Source organism: Sinohyriopsis cumingii, chromosome 18 (assembly GCF_028554795.1).
Source record: "Sinohyriopsis cumingii isolate HCF-2022 chromosome 18, ASM2855479v2, whole genome shotgun sequence".
NCBI lineage: Eukaryota > Metazoa > Mollusca > Bivalvia > Unionida > Unionidae > Sinohyriopsis > Sinohyriopsis cumingii.
The window spans coordinates 70585546-70605272 of NC_142978.1; the positions used below are offsets into that span (position 1 = coordinate 70585546).

The 19727-nt window shown below is 36.2% G+C and overlaps 1 protein-coding gene across 2 annotated transcripts in view; it reads left to right on the forward strand.

Annotated features, from left to right (window-relative positions):
- The window catches only part of LOC149776928 (sodium/potassium-transporting ATPase subunit beta-like), a 51280-nt gene that overhangs the window by 15013 nt on the left and 16540 nt on the right, over positions 1-19727 (forward strand). For both annotated transcript variants that reach the window (XM_089941651.1, XM_089941652.1), the window contains exons 2-3: positions 5724-5864; positions 16380-16490. In XM_089941651.1, coding sequence (XP_089797777.1) covers positions 5724-5864; positions 16380-16490 — 252 coding nt within the window. The remainder of the gene's footprint in view (positions 1-5723; positions 5865-16379; positions 16491-19727) is intronic.

Sequence of the window (19727 nt, forward strand, 5' to 3'; positions counted from 1 at the left end):
TATACATTATTTGTATTCCTATTATGAGTGATGTATACAATTCGATCATTTCATTGTAATTGAATTTTATTTTATTTGATCATTGTCCTTATATCAGTGATGGTCAGGTTACTGCAAGGCCAACATGGCAAAAAAGTTTCCTGAATTTTCGTCCAGCAGTTTAGGAGGTGGAGAGAGAGATGGGCAAGCAACCGTATCTCAACACCGCCACTAAAGTATATGGAAAATTACAGAGCAATAACATGTTGACATTAATTGGTTCAGTGACTAAAACCATGTTATAAGAAGGATGGTGTTATTTGGTGTACATTGAAGCAAGGGACCATGCTTTTCGTAATGCGTACCTGCAGTATGCTCTGTTGCAGAAAATTTGAATGGTTTTGTTTAGTTTTGTGGGGTTAAATGCAGCCAGTGTATTTTGGTGGAATAAAAAAACAACGGAAGACCAGTGACCCACGGGTAGGTACAGGTATACTTTCTCACATACCCACAACATTGGTCGTGACGTGACTTGAATTCAGAATTGAGATATGCAAGGGATATTTTAAGGAGAATGACTTAGACCACCCGGTACCCCCTCACAAAAATATGAATGTCATTCTTAGTTTTCATATTGCTTTTAACCACCATTTTGACTAACGCAGTTAACAGCAAAAAGGTAAAGAGTCAAAGAGCTATGTTTAAAGTAATCTTACCCTTTTAAAGTTTACTTATATTTAATGCTGACCCTAATCATTAGCCCCATCATAATTTTCTGTGAAATAGTTGTGACCCGGGGTGCGAGAAGGGGGTGGGGGGCTCCAGTAAGTGTACTTCCATCTAAAAAAAGCAAACATTTTTATGCAAATAAATCGATACAATCATGAATCCCAACAATCAGAAGAAAAGATTCCTATTTTGACGATAACCTTTCAGTGATGATAGGGTATAAAATAAAAACTATTTTTAGAATAACACCACACTAGTAAGACGAGAAGAGAAATACATCTACGATTTCTGCATTTTTCGATGAGGACTCCATGTCCATTTTGATGTATATCTTACGACAGCAAAATTACCAGCACACCATATAAAATTATATGATGAATTACTTATAAGGCAAGATGACCAACATATCATATAGAAAGACTTTGGTACTTGGCCTATGCGAATAGATTCTTTGTTTATTTTACAGAAGTCACTTTTTTGTTCTTTTGTAGACTGTGATACCAATCTTTTGGAACAACTGCTAACAGTACTTGCAGCTAAGGATCTAATTCAGGTTTTAGTTTGATTGGTTTTGAATTGTGCTTTATTTAGAGCTTAATCCACTTAGCTCTACTGGTAAAATAACATAAGGGCTTATGTGATTGCCTTTTTCTGTCATATGCAACACCAATTTGCTATTGTCGCTTCTCCTACACGACTGGGACAATGTCCACAAAACTTTACAACATAAGGTCTACTTGTCCATAATGAAAATGGTGGTGATTGAAAATGGGAGATTTCATTAGCTGACTTCCTATGATGTCTGGTTTGTCTTAAGTGAACATTGAGTCTGTGTGACATGCCCACGGGCACCCAAAATGGCCACCGGAAAAGCCATCATGAAATGCTTTTCATTGCTCCTCCTGAAATGAAGGTCATATTAACATGGGCTTTTCACTAAAGGACTTCATATTTGATTCGGTCCTGAATGAAAATGGTATTGATCTGACATCCGATATGGCCACCATGGGTGCCATCATGAAAATCTTGTTATTTCTACTCCTTCAAAACTGATGTCATATAAGCGCGAGACCTTCATTAAGGACTTGTGCTCTCTAGTGAGTCTTAAATAACCATGGAGCTCAGACATCCGGTGTGACTATCGCTGTAGATATCTTGAAAATCGTGTTAGAATGTCACTAAACCTTCCAAATGGTTTATAGCATCAAAGAATAGTTTGGTGATCAAATTTATAATGTTGGAGTTTTTTATGAATATCAGAGACATACACAGTACTCAGAAGAATTTTAAAAAATGATCGTGTCTTGGATTCCTGGAAATTCTACTTTGACAGTACAGACTGGGTCACTGGTGGCCATTCTTTCTTGAATGACATGCTTTTTCATTTTTATGTTTCTTACTCAGTTTCTCTGCCTTGAAATTTCGGTTTGTCAGTTTATTTTTTTTAAAAAAACAAAATATTATGTACTGTATTTATGCATTAATGAATGAATGTATACATGTATGTATGTATGTATTAATGTATTTATGTATGGCTGGATGGATGGATGGATAGAGGGATGTATGTATGTATGTATGTATGCATGCATGTATGTATTAATGTATGTATGTATGGCTGGATGGATGGATAGAGGGATGTATGTATATATGTATGCATGCATGTATGTATTAATGTATGTATGTATGGCTGGATGGATGAATGGATAGAGGGATGTATGTATGTATGTATGCATGTATGTATGTATTAATGTATGTATGTATGGCTGGATGGCTGGATGGATAGAGGGATGTATGTATGTATGTATGCATGCATGTATGTATTAATGTATGTATGTATGGCTGGATGGATGGATGGATAGAGGGATGTATGTATGTATCTATGTATGTATGTATGCATGTATGTATGTATGGCTGGATGGATGGATAGAGGGATGTATCTATGTATGTATGCATGCATGTATGTATTAATGTATGTATGTATGGCTGGCTGGATGGATGGATAGAGGGATGTATGTATGTATCTATGTATGCATGCATGCATGCATGTATTCATGTATGTATCTATGTATGTTTGTATCTATGCATGTATGTATCTATGTATGTATGTAAATGTATGAATGCATATATACATGAATATAGGTATGTATGCTTCTCTGTTCATACAAGTATGTAAATGTATGTGTAATGTATGAATGTATTAAGTGTTTCAATGTCCTTTTAGCCATTTTAAAACTGTATGTTACGTAGCAATGTATATTAATATCTCAGTTCTTTACCTGTGATATTTTTGGATTCTTATGTCTAAAATACGTCATTTGTTCTGTCGAAATATGCTTTAATTGGATTGTCGTCATAGCAACAGTTATCAGAGGTAGTGTTTAAGTACCTAGGTCGCATATGGGTAGTTATTAATCATTTCAAATATTTAATGACCTGCTCATAGAACAAAGAGTCTATTTTGGTCGTTTCTAAAAGTTGGAAAGCATCTGCATACAATTTTCTTTATTTTCCCCTTAAATGCCTGTGAAAAGTAACGTTACTGACCCGTAAAAGTTGAGTTACTGACCTGTAAAACCTTATTTACTGATATTTTAGTTGAATCTGTAAAAGCAAATGTTAAAAATAGGAATTTGTAGGAGTAAGCTCCGTCATAGAGTGTCACTTGTCACCATGAAAATAGTGTCTGCAGGAGAAAGCCAGGTCAGGCATGGTCATTTGTCACCATGTTAAATAGTGTCTGTAGGAGTAAGCTCCGTCGGAAAGTATCACTTCTCACCATGTTAAATAGCGTCTGCAGGAGAATGCCAGGTCAGGCAGTGTCTCTTTTGTGACCACGTAAAAGGTGGGTCTGCAGAAGTAAGCCCGTTCAGGCAGTGTCGACTAAGACCATGTAAAAAGTGTTCGGCAAGAGAGATAAAATAGTAAGCATGGAATGGTTCTAGTTATTGATAAGAATTCTTATTTGCTCTGATGCAAGAAATATTTGAATTGCTAAAATAATTTAGTTTACCATATTGTATGGCTTGGCTGTTAATTAAAACTTCAAACGATGATGAAATGTCTTATGATATTAGGCTCTTAAATCTCATTTGTTCATTGTCTTCTATTACATGATCACATCACATACAGTGTGAAGGTAGGTAACATCAGTATAGTTGTTGAGGCTTTAATTGATTGGTAGTGCTAAGGGTGTTTGTGTATAATTTGGATTTTTAACGTAGCTTTAACAATTTTTCAGTCATATTGCTACGATGTCTGCAGTGTGACAGTTTATCGTTATGTCTAGCGTTAGGACATCATGCCGCAGACAAGTAGCATTATGTTACATCCAGTCACATTATCCTGACACCAGGCTGACCAGCCGTAGCACTAAGCCCTTAATGCTGAGCGCCAAGCGAGACAGTAACTATAACTTTTTTGATCAGTCTTTGGTATGATTCGGCTGGGTTTCGAAGACGCGACCTCCCGCATCCGAGGCGGACGCCCAAACCACTTGGCCACCGGAGCGGTGATAGTGCCAAGGGACCATATCACAACTGTAAACATCGGTAAACATCAAATCACTAGGTCAAAGCCATTTATTATGTATATTATATTAATTTGATTAAATATTACACGGAATAGTGTAAGTCAAATACACACAATAAGCAACTCTAAACATGAAACATTAAGCACGGCCAAATTGTATGCAGACTATGTGAAAATGGAGTTGCAGTTTGTTTACAGAAATAGGAATTGAAAGCCAGCACAAATAATACATTGGAAATCTGTTTAATGTGAAATGAGATTTACGTTTTGTAATATCAAACCAAACCAACAATGGAGACATGCGACAAATAAAGAGAGCTGCAAGATGTGGTGAGTCAGAAGTTATATGAAACAATTCAGTTTCGTGGAACTGCAAACACTGAACAACACATTGATTTGAAAACGTTGCCTAACTATCCACTCTCTTTTCTTATACAAACAAACACCGAGAGGGAGAGCTACCATACATTGTATTGACATAGTCCATCTGGATTTGCAAAGGCCGGAATTTCTTATTTAGGTCAAGTCGTAGGAGGAATATGCTAGATTCCTTTTAAAAAGTCAAACTTTGTGTCATATTTACCATTTCCAATATTCTCAATACAGACATCAATTTTTTGGCATTGGAAATGAATCTGGTTTGCTGACACTGATCACTTATTTGTAGTCAGCGCACATACCGAAAGCATGATCTCTTTTCAGCACAAGAACACGCTATTTCTTGTTACAATGAACTCATTCTTGATCAAGTATTAAATTTTCTTTTTCAAACATTCTTGCTTGAGAGGGAATTCATCCTTTAAGGGCGTTATTTTACAGGCTTGGAAATTACAGTTTCAGCATCATGGTAGATTATGTTTGTTTGAATTGAAACATCTGGATACACGTGCTCGTATTCACATTTAACCTGCTTTTTTCCTGTGGCTATAGATATGAAAGGTTATTGCCCAAATTCTATAATATTACAGAATTTCGAAGACTGGTTGTACCAAAGTCATTACAATTTGGTTGTCCGTCATCATTTAAATCGTCACTGTGTGGGACTGGAACAAGGAAATTTATGGAAGAATTTGCAGAATGATCTCGATTAACATACTCCTTTTAAATATAGATATAGCACATCTATTTCCGTTTCTGCTTACTAGGGGTGTTGATAATATAATTTAAGTCACTGGCTGTCTTTCTGACTGTATAGGGACCATAATACCTAAGCCGAAGAGGACTTTGAGGCATAGGCAAACGAACGAAAATTTTATTACCAGGAGTTAGAACAAATAATATATACTCATAACGTAAATAGTGCATTTTGAAGTCCCCAACACCAGCGATACATATATGAGTTGTTTTGTTCAGATTTCTATTGTGAAAAGTTGATTCGATTAATATTGTATCTTTTAAAGTCACTGAAATGTCAGCTTTTTGGTGGACATATGATTTTATTAGCAAAAAAATAACAACTTTTAATGTTGATATTTTGTCTGTTGCAGGTGAGATTTGCCTTTTCTACTTGGTCTTTTATTCATGTCTGGCAGGATTTTTTGCTGCTATGATGGCGGTGTTTTACCAAACCCTTGACTGGAATGTTCCACGCCTGAGGGGACCAGATTCCCTGCTTAGACAAAATCCAGGTAAGTTTTTTTAAAAGGTTATCTAACGTGTCTGACCAAACCTTGAACATGCCGATGAAATGCAGCATTTTCATCTGAATTATTAAAAGACACTTGTAAAGTCTTGATATTCAGCCTCCTGCTGGGTTCGTTTTGTAGATCCTTCATCCTTGCATAATTCATCTGCTTTCTTGCAAAGCTATAACCCAAATACGGTCTTGTTGAAATTAGAGGAAGAGCAATAAGCTTATCCATTTGTTTTACTTGAAAACCTGGTGGGATGAGATTACAATATACAGTCAGGGACATGAAAGAATTATATACAAGGTCATCAATCTCAACGTGCTTTACATCTGATTATGATACTGAGTATTCCAAAAATGTAAACAAAGTTAAGGTTCTTTAGGATAGTAAGATTCCTTCTGATCAAAACTGAGTTAATGAAGAAAATGGATAAATCAAACAGCCCCATGAACTAATAAATCTAATACATAGCCCAGTAGAAATAAATCAAGGAAGAGACTGGATAAATCGAACAGTCCCATAAACTAATAAATGTTATGCATAGCCCAGTAGAAATAAGTCAAGGATAAATCAAACTTTCAGTGAAGAACATTCTCCTGATACGTAGCTCTAGCTTATATGGAATAAATACCAAAGGACTTACTGTGTCAGGAAATTATAAGAAGAAAGCAAGGGATGGGGAGGTGTATGACCTCACTCACTTAATAAAATAATGATCAATATTTATTACAAATTAAGACTTACAAATAATGTCAGGTGAATTCTATTTTGATGTAGTGCACAAATATATATGTTTTGGGGTCAGTGAAGGTCAAGCAATGTATCATGTGTGTGGAAGAAGAGACACTATCCATCTGTTTTCGGGAGGAACAAGAAAGATAGTGAAAAGCTTAAAAGAAAAGATTGTGAAGAACATAAAAGGTGTTGTGAATTTCCTAGTACTGTTGCCATATTACAAAGTTAAACAGTAAGTCTTTTAAATTTAAAAGTATGTCACAATGTGATATATTAGGTCTGAACTTAAAAACTCGTGAACTTTTCAATGGATAGGATGACTGCATTCATGTCATCCCACTGCAACAAGAAAACTTCTATCCATCAGGAGTATCAAACAAGCGAAGTACTTTTAATTATGTGTGCGATATTCCTTCTAAAAATCAAGTTGATCCCTCAATTGATACTTGTCCTAACTTGATCATTTAATAACTGCTCAGATATGGTGTTCTGCTTTTTCATCACTAGCATGCGTCAGTATCAGAGATTAGAATGGTACTCAAACCAGCTCTGTTCCAACATTGTGAATATCTACATGCTTCAAGCACAAATGTGTCACTTGTAGTGAGTTTGCACGAATAGCATTTTAAATCAAGGCATTAAGTGTAAAGGTCTTCATAATTGACACATGAACAATAACAAGTTACTGAAATGAATGGTGTCGTCAAGTGATAACAATGTATATATTCTTGGTTTAATAGAAACGAAGAATGAAAGTCGCAAAAGTTATCTACTCTGCTTTATGGGTGGTTATAACCGTAAGAAAAGAGAGAAAGAGGTTCTGGCATTAAGATGAGTGGTGGCTGCTGTGCCCTAATATATGTTAAAGATGATATATCTGTTAAAAAGAGACCTATCTTAAATTATATCGAACTGAAGCTGTACAGATTACAGCAATTTATAGCCTAATGCAATACTCAAAGTTTTCTTTCTTGTGTGGTTTATTCAACTTCATCTGTAAATAAAGCCTAGAATGAAAATTTGGACAAGAGAAGAACAATTTGATTGATAAGCAAACAAGTCTATATTCGGAGTGACTTTAGCAGATATCTAATGAATATTCCGATAACGCAAATCTGGTTAAACACCGTTGAAACGTTTGAGATCACTAATATAGTAGATCAATCAACATGATAAAGTGATCATAAGAAATAGATCTCATCTGTACAAGTTTACAAAAATAATGTGTCAAGCATGCATATTTCTGCTTCAAATACGTTTTTCTTTCTCAATACCTTAGGAGAACTACTATTACCTTGCAAGTCGATCCCTCCCAGAATAAAACGTTCTAGTTCAAATGCTAAATGGTATCCTCCAACGTGGCAGTTAGATTGGTCTCTCGGGACTGGTGCTAAATCAAATGAAATTATCATTTACTACTTCTGCTTGTGCCGAGTTGCATGTCCTCTATAGACAGAGAGGATTTGAAAAATCCATACAAGTAATTGGGAAGTTTTCATTTTACCTCAGTAAATGTTAGAAAAGTTTCGTCTTTGAAGGGAAGTACACTCCATCTATAAATTTTCAATTTTTCTGTTCTCCTGTTCTCTATATCTCCAACGACAAAGTTCATAACATTCGATGTTATCACTTTGCAATTTTAACACACTTCGACACGTTTAATGTATAACTGCACGGGTCGCGACAAAGTTCCATCACCTTGCTATAACCACTTTAGCCAGTGCATGTCTGGTGGGTGATATAGAACATTCATTTCATATTTCTATATAGTTTCCGCTAAGGTAGTATACATACAGTTAAGTTTCTATATTATCTTGTCTTAGCGTCTAATTCATTGTTGTATAGACGACGCTTTACTGGTTTTACATGTACAGAACATCACTATGCCTTTCCTACATTCAACATTGTCTCAAAATTAATATTGTGGCTTGATTCGCAATTATCAATAATTGCGTTTCAGTTCAATTTTTATGTGCAGGTTTTTTGTGTGTAATATGGAACACCGGTTTATATTACCGTACAACTTCGATCGTGGTCGGAAACGTACAGGTAAGTTTTCTATACATGGTTTCCTCAATAGTGTTCAATTTATATATGTAGTTACTATAAGTAACGCTTCAGTGATTTTACCTGTATTGGCAATCACAGCTGACCTTCTTATGGGTATGTTGTCACTACAATTGATTATTTGCCTTCCACTTCGTAAATGTAGTTACTATAAGCGATGCTTTCTTGATATTACCTGTATAGACAGTCAAAATTTAGTTCCTTACAGGTTACTTGTTCCTTGAATTAATTATTTAGCATCCACTGTGAAAATATTAATAACGATGCTCTAAGTATCTACGTGTACAGGCCACATGCACCATTTTACATGTTATAATAATTTTGGGTAAAATGTCACAGACAATTATAAGTTAATAAAAAGAACACTCAATGAACCACATGCATATATTATCCACTCTGTTTTGTATTATTATAGGTTTAGACCATGGGCGAGACCAGTCTGATAATCACACAACATATGTTGTTTTCTCTGGCTGTCATTTCTTGAATTTATATCTGACGTGCATATTATTGACAGAAGTCAATTGCTGGCAATTCCTTGGGCAGAAAGGGGAAGGCGTAGAAGAATTAAATGAGGGAGGAAAACATCATCTGGCTATCACTGGTTCGAAACCATATCGTTTACTAGGGAGCGAGATGAAGAGTAACAACAACCTCGGTTACAGTCCCGCATATCACGTACGCTGTATCAACCAAAAGAACTGGACAACATCATACCTGCCATGATGGCCATGTTCCTACACGACCGTAATCCCAAACCGACCAAATCGACCGTCAGGTTCTCTCGTCATTCCTATATCATTGTATTCTAAGTGAAACTCCGCCTTGCGGGCTTGAACTGAAGACATTTTCCACCCACTTCCATTGAAGTTTTGTCCACCTCTTTCCGGTACATCACCTGCCAGGTCCAAAGTTTCGACATCAAGTGATCATTGTCTACACATGAATCTGCTTTCAACTGCAACCACAATATGACAAAGTTACTGCCATTTACTGACTGCTTACATCGCAAATTACAAGTTCCAAACATATCTGGAAGTTTATTCTCGCAAATGCCTTTCCCCAGTTTTCCATTTGGATACCAATGAGTTGATTCGTAATATCTTGACATAGGGACCAACGCTGCATCTAATATATATTGTGATCTTCCATATGTGGAACGCAGCTTACCTTCTCCCACCCCCAGTCTCAAAGGAAATACGTGGGTGCATGTTTAAAAAATTTCGCACTCAGTGAATTAGATGCCCACCATACTATGTCCATGGTCTTTAACATCAGCTATGAAATTACAACAGGTGGAACGAGATGCAATAGTCTCAACCTCCACCTTTCTTAAAGACCGTTATAGGCCAAGCTACTCTCGCAACCTCCATCGTCCAATATCCTCTTTAATGACCCGGTTAACAGAATTTGTAAGAAGCTACCATAGGACGAAATCTTTACATTACGGAACGTCTTGTCAGTAAAAAGCCTATTCAAAGACTTGCACATCTTCAGCCGTAGAAGTATGCGAGTTATTGATTAATTTCTTATGTATATTTTATGTTATAACTATTGTAGTACCACGTTTAATTTTGTATATTTTTATGTAACTCCGGCTTGCGTAGTATAATGCAAATTTTTTTTCTATTTTCATATGTGACTTAACAGGACATCTATCTTACCAATAAGGTTGCATTTTTATTAAGAAATGGTTAGTACCATAGGATTTTCAATCGGACACAGGTAGGTTCGCTTGGGAACCTTTTTATTGCATTGTAATGTTGTGCCGATAATGTAATTCGTATAGCTTACCGATTATAATGTCATTACTTATTATCGTATATGCCCGTGTCATTCTTAGTACACGGTGTTAGATCTAATTTCAGCTGATCAGAGCTGACCATGGTGATAAGAGCTGACCGTGGCAGCTGTGGAGCTGACCATGGTGGTCAGGGTTGACGGCGTACCAGCTTTGAGCTGACCATAGAAGTTGACCGTGATGGATATGGTGCTGGCCATAGCGGCTGTGGAGCTGGCGGTGAGGCTGGCGACGGAGCTGTTTGAACGGCGGCCGTGCAGCTGATTTAACAGTGTGTTACTGGTTGAGTAACATGTAATTGGGCATTGCTTAACGATTGGTGGACGCTGATTGCTTGATTGACCAAGGAATTGAATGGTGGTCGGTGACTACCTGTAATGCTGACTGCTTGAGTGACCAGAGTGACTGATACCCATGTATGCTAGTGACAGAGTGTTGTGTGTACCTCCATAATTGTAATATTTTAGCCGTGGGTTAATTTTAGTTTTTTTATACCCACTGTTTGGGGACTGTAAAGTTATTTTGTATGATATCTGCCCCATCTTTTCATCATTTTACTATATGTGCAAAGTACTATATGTGTAAAGTACATCATTAGTTACTATTTGAGAAAAACAGATCATTCTTTTTGTCGTGTGAAATTACTGTAAATCATTAACCTTTGTTTTTGTACTGTGTAAGGTCATTTACTTGTATTCACATTTATGTTACATTATTAGATTCGTGCGGATTATGTTAATTTGTCCAATATTTGGATCTTATACACGCAAGTATTAATCATAATTCTTTTTTCATTCAAGTCATGCGTCAATAAACATCGATTTTATATCACTATCAAAAGTGTTCTGTTATAAATCCGAAATCCAACCCGGTTCTTTTGCTACAGGTTGACGATCTTAACAAACGTATTCAGTGTCCTGATGAGAGGTACACATTGTTGAGCTTCTATATTGAACATTGCAAATTTATCATACAGTTAAATATGATACGTTATCCTCTGAGGTATGGACAGTAAATTTCCAGATGACAACCACTGTTTAAAAAAAGAAAACAAACAAAAAACACTGAATTTCCATTTAAATGCGAACCATGTGTTTAATCCCTAAGTAGTAATGGCCAAGTCACGAGGCTAAATCTATATATACACAACTATAAACTAGTCAAAATTTTCATGTGTGATGTAATGGCCTGGTCATTTAATGTATGTAGCTAATTGCTCTTTCCCACCAGGATATTTTTGTTCTTTAATTCTTCAAAAGATAGATCTGTCTCAGGTGAAAAAGGAAAGGCATGGTATCATTTCTTCCACTAGAAATCACAGTAAATCAACTGTTTTAAAGCATTACCTGCCTTCCTTAAAAAGTAAATAGTCTCGTCCTAATAAAGACTTGACTTCATCTGGTTTTTCTGCAGAAATCGGGGCATTAATTATTATCAAATACTGTTATAAAATATTAATATCAGACGCCAGTTCCAGCTTGGGAAAGGTGCATATTACACAAAGCTATCTGACTTAGCACACTGTACTTAACAGCTCCAGTTATGGTCCTGTCATTAACAACGCGGGCTTGATAATTGTTCCTAATTAATCTCACCTCACCTTTTTATTGAAATGAATAATAATGTGGAGATCTGCCAAATCTTAGATATTCAGAGATTTGAATTTGCCAGAAATATAGTACCTTCTGCTTATGTCTCCACTTGCATCCTATTATTTTCCTTATTTAAGAGAAAAATGTAAAACAATTGTTTTTGCTTAGCATTAGTACGAATTATAACATCATTTTTGACATTAATATTGCTCCGAAATTCTTCAAACCAGTAATCAGATTGATGAATAAGGAAGATATTTTTTCCACCGTTGAATTCTAAATTGCAGGAATAAACTTTGATATAAGATAATTTTACAGCAATGGAAGCAAGCGTTAGAATGACGTGGTTCTCATCGTTAATAACAAATTGTCGAATATGCACGTAGGTTGGAGCAAGACTATTGTCCATTTGAAAGAACTAATCTTATTTCGAGCTCTTTACCTCACCTTATTAACAAATCATCGTATCTTTGGTGATATGACTGATGCAGCAATGAACAGATCAATGCTACAATATGATACTAGCTGTTTGCATGTGTTCACAAGATCTTTCTAACACTGATGTCTCTTTTACGAGAATCAAACAATGGAATATCCTGTGGGGGTACAGTATGATATATGAAAATACTCATTCAATACAAAAACACTTTTCATGTAACCCCAAACATGTTATTTAATGTCATCATAATGACAAAAAAGCAAGCTTCCAAAAGATATGATTTTGTACTTATTTTATTAGTTCACACATGAAGAAGCAAAGCGTGTTGATGGCTACTCTTGTGGTAGATTATTAATGTGCGCATGTGCATTCATCTTCAAAAAGTATACACGAACTTGTATATACCTACGATGACTCTTTGTAACAATTTGTTAACGAATAAAGATGATTAATACAAAATGAAAGTAAAGATGCAAAAAGGACAAATTCAGCATCAGAATGAACGTATCTTCGCCGTCGGCTTTATATTGCTGGAACAGTACCAGGTGAGTTAGCTGTTGTTTTTTAATGTTCATGCAGCAACCACCTGAGCCATGATTTCTCAAGTTTTAATTACCCCTATTGTAATCAGTGATGGGATGCCAGACGAAATCATTCTTTATGTTAATGAAAACTTGTGCATGTGATAACTATAGGAACATTTGTGATTTTGTTTCACTTAAGTCCATTATGAATGCTATTTTGTTATACATTGTTTAAAGTTTTTCTTTCTTATCATTCCTTTCACTGCACAGAGTGCAATATCACTGAATTTAATATGATAATTAACAAAGTATATTGCACAAACTGCAAAGAAATAAGGAGACCAATCCTTCTGAACATTCTGATTATGTAGTATTGATACTAAAAATAAGATTCATTGAGCACATTATTGTAGTATGTGCAATACGGTTCACAAGGCATTGTCATTATGATATTATATATACTTTGGTTTGTCACTATGTCCATTATATTATTTTCATAAAAACTTGACCGTTCCGGTGGCCTAGTTGTCAGAGCGTCCACCTCGGATGCTAAAGGTCGTGTGTTCGATCTCCGGATGAGTCATATCAAAGACTTACAAAAATGGTACTAACAGCTTCCTCGCCTGGCGCTCAGCATTATGAGGTTAGTGTTAGGACTGGTCGGCCTGGTGTCAGGATAATGTGATTGGGTGGGACATCACGCTACATGTCTGCAACATGATGCCCCAGTGTTAGACTTCACTATAAACTGCCACATTGCAAACCTTGTAGCGATATGACTGAAAAAGCGTTAAAGCCACTTTAAAAATCCAAATCACACACATACACACAGAATAAAAAATGTTTCAATTAGCTAAATTATCGTGTTTTCCAGAAAGCAAGTAAATTGCTCCTGAAAGAGGTAACGATGTTGACAAACCTCTTTAGAGCTTGCATGTAAACCGTGCTAATTTTAATTAAACCACGTCCACTCTGATGTGGCCATCTGCGGGAACTCGTGGTGTACTGCAGAGTTGTTCTCTACCATCCGCCACGGCAATCCGTTATGACGTGCAGTGAGACGATGGTGTTGTATCTTTGATCTTATCCATCCCACTATGCAGGGCATGATCAAAATTGATGATTGACTAATAATTCTTATCCACTTCAAATAGAAAGAAATGGTCAACCTATTTCGGGGCATAAAAAACGTTGCCGTCCCTTTGGTGCCAGAACTGGGGTCAGATTGAGTATAAAAGACACCTTGTCAAACCGTGTCAAAACAGGAAGGCAAATTAAAAATATTGGGGGTCACTGATACGCAAATGTGGTTAAGGGTAACAGTGATCTAAATGATCTAAATTATTACGAAGGTTTGTGTGTCCCTTACTGAGAAGGACCTTTCATACATAAAATTAAAGCCTACATGGTTATAGGCATTGCTACGTCTAGGGCTTACCCAATTCATTTGTTATTGGAAAATATTATGAAAGCAAAATTTTGGTGATCACAATGTACCTTTTCCCCATTCTGTCTCGTTCTTTGGCATATCAAAGAGAATGCATATTTTCTTTAGGGCACATAGTCATGGCACAAAAAGTTGCCCCGGCAGATGCCACCTTACAGTAGTGGATATTCCTACCATAAGGGTGAATATACCCTTTTCTGTACATATTTTTGGGTCACCAGCCTCCATTTCAATGGTAATTTGAGCAATGTATTAGGTAATATGTCACTGATATTAAAATGTTGTTCTTTTGGGGTTAAAACTATGTTTAATGATGTAACTTTTACCTGATGCTTTTACTATATACTTTTACTTTTACTATATTGCACTTGGTCCTGCGATGTGAGGAACAGTCTGGCTTGTATGCCTTCTAGTTTTGAGTGTTTAAGAACTTGTTACATTTATGGACAATGATAATGTCCATCCCAGAAAATTACATACTGTAGTGCAATAGCGAGAAGAAATATACTATTAAAATTAGTTTTATCTCACAGAAGCCACATATCTACCCATGATATTCATGCAAAATGCATATATTTTCAAGCTTTTTCCGTTTACGTTAGGGCCTATTCTAGAAAAGTCATATTGCTAATGAAAAACCGTGACAGGCAAATGGCAAAATAATTCTTTAAAGATCCAAGCAATCAGCACAGAAATATAAGAAATAGTATTTAACGGTAGATACTTCTGAATTTGGAATAATAACGGGTAAGGTGACATTTGTGTTTACTCGACATATCTTGTCGGTTTGAGTACTGGTTATGGAAAGAGAGAGGATTGCAGTTGACAAGGGAATAAATAAAATCTCTACAGCCAAAAGATTACATTAATCTAAGAGATCTAAACTGAACCAGAGCTTGTCGTTAAGACCAAATAGCACTTGATCATATTTTTAATTGAACATAGTATTGAGGTTGAAACATTATACGACACTACAAAGATTTTCAAATTTACAATGGCATTATATATTAAAACAAATTGATCTAACATACAGAAATAGCATCATCATCATCAGTCCGTAGTCTGCTAGACCGTTGGGGCACTACACAAGACCGAACAACCAGCTTCCTCCAATCCTTTCGATTTTCCGTCTTTTTCAATGTGTCGCTCAATTTCAAGCCTGTCCACTCTCGAATGTTATCTTCCCACCTCTTTCCCTGACTGCCTCTGTTTCATTTTCCTAGTACAGAGCCTTGCAGGATTGTCTTGGCAAGTCCTGATGATCGAGAGACATGCCCATACCATCATCGGCATCACATACAAAGACCCTGTCACCAATGAAGAAATACGGCAAAGGATCAGACAAGCCATCAGGCCTCACGAAGATCTCTTGATCACTGTGGAAAAAAACAGAAATATACTGACTGCATGAATAAATAGGTCTCTTTAGAGTTTTCATTTGTTGGTCCAAAACGAAAATGGTGCTGATATTACATCTGGATGACAGCTGTAATGGCCACCTTGAACGTCTTAGTATTTCTACTCTATCGGAATGGATTTCCTAATTGATAAAGGAAATTTATCTAATGACTTATATTTGGTCCTAAATGAAAATAGTTCCAATCATACGGCTGTGAAAGTGAACATATTGAAAATCTTCTTATTGCTGATGAATATTAGAAATGGTTTTAACACTTAGCAGTTAACAAGAAGAATAAGTTTGATCTTGATTTCAGGAAATTCTTTTTGGATAGTAGAACATGACTCCATTGTTGGGACTATTGTTTCTAATGTAGACAAATCTCCATCATTGGGTAGGATGAATTGTGGAGATACAGGGTTATTGAAAATCAGACATCATTCGTCCTTTGTATTGCCCTATCTAAAATCCTGTTTAGTGTGTAATGATGATATGTGTGTGATTTCAGGACTAGGAATACGGCCTGTAGCAGATGTTAGTACAACTCTCGTACGCCTCAACAAGGCCAAACCTGCATCCTTTCAGCACCATATAGACAATTTGCAGGGATTCCTAACTTGTAAGTAATACGAAAGAGCTTGCTAATGTAGATGAATACCCCATTTGTATAACATTAAAAGATTTTTTGTCTTTATGTGACGTGATGATGCCCAGTATTGGCTTGAATAATAATTACGATAGTTTTACCTCATCAATACAATTATTGGAATATGATTGGTCAATTATCAAAATATAAAATCCAGTATAACTGTTAAAAATTATTCCATTATTACTTTTTTGTATGGTTTATTATCAGTTATCAGTTATCTCACCCAAAGAAGGCTGGATATTGATTAAGCTATACTGATTTGTCTCACTCTTGTATGTCGAAAGGAGGTAGCTTCTCGATGCTAAAAAGAAAGACATTTTCCCAACCACTCGTCAATGGCACTAGTGAGTTGAAATAATTACTCCTCTCTGTCCACATTGTACTCAATACAGTACACTTCTCCACTGCATTGCTTACGGTTTTATAAAGAACAAGGGGTATGTGTACCTGATGCAAGCTTGATACCAAAATGGGTCACAATGATGAAAATGTGTTCTCATACATGGTTCCTTAAATTAAACATGTAAGGTTAGTAACACGAGAAGTTTCAATTACACATAGAACCTTTGATTTCATAGTAGTATCTACATTTACAGGGAACCCATTCGGTATTACAAGCGTTTTAAGTTTCCGTTTCAGTGACCTATACCACAATTTTACGGGTTAGATATCGAAAAGAATATGTCAACATTTTACGATTGGCACGATTGTTATGCTTGCCCCGATCACCGGTATGTTTAGGATTGTGCGTCTTTATGAATGTACAGTCATACCAAAGAGGTCTGACTCATAAAAATGTGATTGTTATTGAAAAGTAATATCTCTCCACATTAAAATCCCTAAATTACTAAAAGGTGTCCCTGTTAATACAAACAATGTTACGATCTCCATGGCCAGGTGTAAAACTGCAACACGATATTATTATCATCAAAAAAGTTGTATTATTTGCAACATGTTTTAGAATAATAAGGATAAAGCAGATTATAAACAAGTTATTAATAATCGATACAGGCCAAATGTTAAGCGATGTTGATCCTCGGTTCTTGTTTTAAAGTAGAATATGTATTCAGCTTTATTTTTACAGCGCGAATATGCATCTACTTAGGCCAGGGGCAATTAGCTAGTAACGTTTTTTCTCGGTCCAGCCATGTTTACATGGTCAGGACAAGTGGACATTTTCCTGATCCCTGCTGCTACAATTGTTGCACTGATAATAATCATCGGCATAACAAGAAATAGCAGCTAAGAGATTAGGCCAAGCAAAGTATGACTTAAAAGGCAATCAAAATTGCTTTGACTGTAAAATGAGTAACAAACACATCAATCCTGTTTTGGCAAATTTCGCTATGTTCAAATACATTTGAGATAATGGTGAACCGTTTGAAGGACTAATTCACTTCCCGAAAAGGTATGTGAAATGTTCTTATCCCCGACACCAGATCCAAGCATTCCTTCTTGACTGTTTTTATTCCAAAGGCTGCATTTTCCTTCAGGTATAAGCAATGGGCAACCTTACCATATATTTCTGCTTTAGCAAAACTGCTCTTAATCCTATGTCGATCACATCAGTTCTCAGTATGGATGATTTATTCAGCTCTGACAACTTAATGATTGGTGCACCGATAAAACAAATTCCCTTTAACTCATGAACCACATAATACTTTATGGATAATACTAGTTGAGTCTGTCAGCGGACTTACTAAAGCTATGAGATTTGGAACAGATTTCCTGTACAACCCTATCAACCCAAGAAACAATCGAATTTGTTTCATGTTTTCTGGCCATGAAGCATATCTAATCTCTTCAGTTTTCCTATGGCGGGGTTTTATCTGCCTCGACCTTCTTACTTGATGACCTAAACATAACAATTTAGAATATGATCTGCTACACTTGGTGTATCTCGCCATGAGATTTGGCTTGTAGAGTTATGTCGAACAGATTGATATGTACTTCCCAGGTATGCGTTTATACAAGAATACTTTGGTCTCCATGCCTTTGAATGATTTGTGCATATGGCGCAACATTCTAGCGCTCAACAAACAGAAGGGTAGATCTTTAAACTGGTATTGACCTTCAGTGGTCATTATCAGCAATGGGCACCTGCAAGGTGTCAGTCTTTTCTTCGGGAACGTTTAGCGTACACAGAAGCTGTTTCCTCATCTGTGCATGTGACGTAGTTTTGATAACTAATATAACAGGAAATCAAACTTCTGACATAATCGTGAGTCTGGAGCCCTCGACGTTTCCAATTGTCAAGTCATATGGGATTTTCCATTCACAATGCTCGACGATTTTGGTCAGAAATAGTATCTTGATTTATAGTCTTGCGATCAGAAAGTGATCCATCGTTTGATTTTACAACATACATGGGGATTTCCAACGAAGTGTTTGGTTATCCTTAGCAAGACTCCGCTTTACCATGACACTCGTACAAACAGTGTTATATAAGACTGTAACCTCTTGAACATTTATAGTACCACTACTTGTTGTTATCATTATCTCAGGGAATAGGACAAGTCTTAGTTGACTGAATGGGATCATGACAAATCTACTTGTTATCATTATCTCAGGGAATAGGACAAGTCTTAGTTGACTGAATGAGATCATGACAAATCTACGCATGTTCTGTGGAGTTATTGACAGTGAGTTATAGGCAGTAATCAAAACTTCAGTTTCTGAATTATCACATAGACAATCACCATGCTTGTCGCCTCCTAACCACCTCCTGACTTCAGTAGCAACCGATAATCGTTAGACAAACACGTTTTGTTTAGGACAATTGGGCAAGATGTGGAACCGCAATGTGTAACATTGTTTATGCTGTTGATTTGTACTGTTTCACGATTGAAAATGTTCACCTATATTATTATTATTATTATTATCATTATTATTATTAACACTAGTTTTTTCTGATTCCGGTCTTTTGGCTGGTTATCTGGTTTTTCGTCTCTTGAGTCCATGTTCTGAGAACCTCCCCAAGCTCTGGCGAAATACTTTGCCTTTGCAGTCATATCAAAGATATTTGCAAAGAATTTTTCACCTTATAAAAATATAATATTAAGTGGTTATCCACTGTTCTGTAAGTAAAAATTGTGCCATATCATCCAAAGTTTGTTTTCTTATCTTACCATCTTCCGCCCACCACTGCACACTTCCCATCCTCCTGTCAAACTGGATTGTTGTTTTTTTCTGTCTGAGGTTTGTTAT